Source organism: Bufo gargarizans, chromosome 6, assembly GCF_014858855.1.
Source record: "Bufo gargarizans isolate SCDJY-AF-19 chromosome 6, ASM1485885v1, whole genome shotgun sequence".
In the NCBI taxonomy this organism is placed as follows: domain Eukaryota; kingdom Metazoa; phylum Chordata; class Amphibia; order Anura; family Bufonidae; genus Bufo; species Bufo gargarizans.
In genome coordinates, this window is record NC_058085.1 from 242,599,878 (window position 1) to 242,604,471 (window position 4,594).

General features: G+C 45.3%; 1 protein-coding gene across 1 annotated transcript; it reads left to right on the forward strand.

Annotated features, from left to right (window-relative positions):
- Positions 1-1,202: 1,202 nt before the first annotated feature.
- On the forward strand, positions 1,203-2,411 carry LOC122941377 (histone H2A type 1-like). The gene has a single exon (XM_044298594.1). It carries the CDS (start codon positions 1,226-1,228, stop codon positions 1,652-1,654), a length of 429 nt encoding a protein of 142 aa, XP_044154529.1. The 5' UTR covers positions 1,203-1,225; the 3' UTR covers positions 1,655-2,411.
- The last annotated feature ends 2,183 nt before the right edge of the window (positions 2,412-4,594 follow it).

The following is a 4,594-nucleotide window of genomic DNA, read 5'->3' on the forward strand; positions in this document are numbered from 1 at the left end:
ATACTAATACCACAGTGCAGCCCAATACGCTGGCCCCAACAGAAACCAATACCACAGTGCAGCCCGATACGCTGGCCCCAACAGGAGAAGATTCCAGCATAACGTAAACTGGATGGATCCGTTAAGCAGGCCATAGATTTATATTATGACAGAATAAATAACGGAATGCCTCTAAATGCAGTCCGTTATGCATTCTGTCATGGAATTGCATTATGGTCCGTGGTAACGGAATCAATAATGCAATTCAGTAAATAACACAACACAAACTTCAAAATATGACATTTGTTCATCCTTATCACCCAGCCTTAGACATACAAGAGCCTGACTTGTGATTTTGTCAGGGTTTATTTTATGTGCTGGTGCCGCCTTATGCATCAACACCAACTGATAAACATATTTCTAGCTATGAAGGTCTCTATATCTTACTGGTCAATTCACCCCCACTAGACTAACAAAAAAATGCCGCCATGCAGAACCCCACCAAAAGGCAGCAATCAAGCTGGAGTCACAGACCACATAAAATGCCGAGCAATACAGAGGAATCATAATACAGAATAGCGGACCTGAACGAGAACTACAAGAAATTCCTGGGGAGGCGGCGCCTAATGGCTGGTGCGCAGTAGCTCAGCGCCGATTGGCTGTCCAAGCATCCGTTCAGGATTTTGAAATTCCCGCTCTTTACCCTGCCACCCAACGCCCCATTAATAGGAGTGTGTCCGATCAGTTTATTACATGTCTCGTTCACATACAACGTTAGTGGTGTTGTCCGTGAAACATTCGAGGTAGCGGCAACTACTGTACAGGGCGTCGTCCCCGCTCTCGCATAGAAGGACCCATGATGGTTTCTTCAGTCAGACTAGGGGAATAAAACAATATACTGTATTTACACATTATCGCTAGTCTCCGCAGGAAAAACCTTGCTGAAAGGTGCTGAATTCCAAACAATAGGTATTGGCGGGATCGCGCCCCAGCCGTCTTTCAAATCAAGTCTCTAACGCTGACCAATAGTGGCCCGAGGCGGGGTTTTGATCACGGGACAGTTGGAACTTTCTTTCTGATTGGTGACGCTTAATGAATGACTTAGGAGTCCCATTGGTTGACTTGGAATACAACCAATCACCGGCGTTGGCTGCTTCTCTTTGAGGGTATAAAAGCAGAGACGCAGCGCAGTGTGACTTGTGGAGTTACGTTCCTCACTGTGGAAAACGAGCCGAACTAGTGGAGAATGTCAGGACGTGGAAAGCAAGGCGGCAAGACCCGAGCTAAGGCGAAGACCCGCTCATCCCGTGCCGGCCTCCAGTTTCCTGTTGGTCGTGTGCACAGGCTTCTTCGCAAGGGGAATTATGCTGAGAGAGTGGGCGCTGGAGCTCCCGTCTATCTGGCGGCTGTACTGGAATATCTGACGGCTGAGATCCTGGAGCTGGCTGGGAATGCTGCTCGAGACAACAAGAAAACCCGCATTATCCCGCGCCATCTGCAACTGGCCGTGCGCAACGACGAGGAGCTCAACAAGCTGCTGGGTGGCGTGACCATCGCCCAAGGGGGTGTGCTCCCGAACATCCAGGCCGTGCTGCTGCCGAAGAAGAGCTCGGGCTCTGCGCCCGTGTCGGGGAAGGGTGGCAATAAGAGCTCTCAGCAGTCTCAGGAGTACTAGGCTCCTTGAACCAAGGTTCACCCAAAGGCCCTTTTCAGGGCCACCCACATGTATAACAGAGCTGTCCTACTAGCGACCCTTAATTGGCCTGGCGCTCCAAAGCTGTAGCCGTACTGTGCGCGGGAAAGTCTGGAAGTCGGCTATCTGCAGTGATGACCTGTAGTCACGTGAGAGGAGGCAGCATTGAGTAATAGCCATATCGCTCTCTATATAGTATATAACACCCGGGCACATGGAGCTTAGATATTGCCCTCAGCGCAGGAGCAACCCTATAGACGGGCAGTATCTAATCTCCGTGCTAGCGTTGTAGGGTCACGTGGCTATAAAGCAACCAGTCTGGTTAATTGGGCTCCATTCACAGGACTGCATGGTTGATGTACTCCTGTTCAAATTAGAGATGGCAAGTTCGGGTCTTTCACGTGAATCGACTTAATTCAAATGAACCGATTCATTAATCGAAACTTCGGTTCACTCGCTGAGTCTGAGCTGACAAGAAGCAAGTGAACCGAACGAAGCTCAGGTGGTGCGCATGCGCAGAAGCTTCGATTCAGTGGCTGAGTGAGGAAGTGAACGGAAGCGGTCAGGACTCGGGAGCTGTGCAATGCACTGTCACCCACAGTGACAGTCCAAGTGAAGTGAATGCCAAGTTGATAACAACACTGGCTGATCATAAAATAGTACAGACATCACACAGGACAATAATACTGTGCAATTTGTGCATGATTTTCTAATAAATCGTCTGTCCCTTTTAATCTTATCACTGCTGCAACAAAAGCATCAGCCTCAGTGTATTCTAGTGACTCGCAATTAACTCAAAGACTCCACTGAGTCTATAAGGATCTTTAGATTTTTTTTTAAAGGGTTTCTACCCCCAGAAATTCTGTTATGTAGCTGACTGATATAGCGATGCGCTAACGTCAGCACTACATAACAGTATGTTTTTTACCTTTCTCCCTGCAGCCGTTTTAGTAAAAAAAAAAAAAAACTTTTATAATATGCTAATGAGCCTCTAGGTGGGTAGACGGAGCCTCTAGGGGCTGATTTTACGCCCACATAGCATCTAGAGGCTCATTAGCATATCATAAAAGTGCTGCAGGGAGAAAGTTAAAAAACATACTGTTATGTAGTGCTGACATTAGCGCATTGCTATAACAAAAAAAAAAGCACTTTTATGATATGCTAATGAGCCTCTAGATGCTATGTGGGCTTAAAATCAGCACCTAGAGGCTCATTAGCATATTATAAAAGTGCTGCAGGGAGAAAGTTAAAAAACATACTGTTATGTAGTGCTGACATTAGTGCATCACTATATCAGTCAGCTACATGGTGGTAGAAACCCTTTAAAGGGCTTCTGTCACCCCTCTAAAGTTTTTTTTTTTGGCTTCTTATAATCCTTATACTGCAATATATATTTATATACTCATTTTGGTTCAGTATTTTTTTCCAAAAACAGACTTTTATAATATGTAAATTACCTGTCTACCAGCAAGTAGGGCGGCCACTTGCTCCTTTTATAAAGACGCCCCCTCATGTTGATTGACAGGGCCAGCAAACGCGCTAGTCTTCTGGCTGGCCCTGTTGCGTTCAAAATCTGGCGCCTGCGCCGTACCTGTCTTCAGTCGACGCAGGCGCACTGAGAGGAGCACGCTCGCTCGGCCGCTCCATCCTCAGTGCGCCTGCGCCAGGTGTAGGTGTGACGTCATTGGCGCAGGCGCATTGAAGATGGAGTGGCCGAGCGAGCGTCGTCCTCTGTGTGCCTGCGCCGACTGAAGACAGGTCCGGCGCAGGCGCCAGATTTTGAAAGCAGACAGTGCCAGCCAGACGAGCATGTTCACTGGCCATGTCAATCAACATGCGGAGGGGGCGTCATTATGATGGGAGGATGCGGCTGCTACCAGCAAGTAGCCGCCGTACTTGCTGGTAGACAGGTAATTTGCATATTATAAGTCAGTTTTTTTAAATAACTACTGAGCCAAAATGAGTTCAGTGAACTGAATCGATTCAAAAGAACAATTAGATTTTTGGGGACTCCATGATCCTGCCTGCGACCAGTGTAACCCTAGCGTAAGGGCTAATTCACACTACCGTATGCCTGTCATGCCTCTGTTGTGGACCTTAGCGGCCCACAAAACACAGGCATCGGCCGTGTGAACTTCATGTTACAGTGCAAACCCATTGACTTCAATGGGTCCGTGATCCGCAAGATAAGGCAAAAGATGGGACATGTCCCATCTTTTGCAGGCCTTTCGCATGTTTCTGCTCAAGATAGGACATGTCACGTCTCCAGACAAAAAAAAATCAAGGAGGCATTGGCTCCTAACCTGAAAAATTTAGTCGCCAAATTTAAAATAATTATAATTACAGTATATGATTCTCATATTGTACTCATCACATATTGTACTTCAAGACAGTGGTAAAATGGAGTAAAAAAAAAAAAAAATCACCAAATTTACCCAAAAATTACCAAATTTCAATTTCTCAACTTTTATAATAGATAGTGATACTTCCAAAGATAGTAATTACTTTACAGTCCCCATATGTCTACTTCATGTTTGGATCATTTTGAAAATTTCTTTTTATTTTTTGGGAACCTTAGAAGGTTTAGAATCAAATCTTAAAATTTTTAAGAACATTTCCAAACCCCAAATTTTTCATGACCAGTTCAGTTATGAAGTCACTTTCTGGTGCTTACATAGAAACAACCCATAAATTACCCCATTTTAGAAACTACACCCTCAAGCTATTCAAAACTGATTTTACAAATTTTGTTAACCCTTTAGGTGCCCCACGAGAATTAAATGAAAATGGGAATGTAACTTCAAATTTTTTTGGGGGGGCAGATTTTATCTGCAACGCATCAAGGGGTTAAAGGGAGTCTTTCACCTAAACTGACCATTATAGAACACTAACACCATGATCTGCATTATAGTCCCCATATTA

Coding starts and splice junctions, on each gene's coding strand:
- LOC122941377 (XM_044298594.1), top strand. CDS start 1,226: ATGTCAGGACGTGGAAAGCAAGGCGGCAAGACCCGAGCTAAGGCGAAG.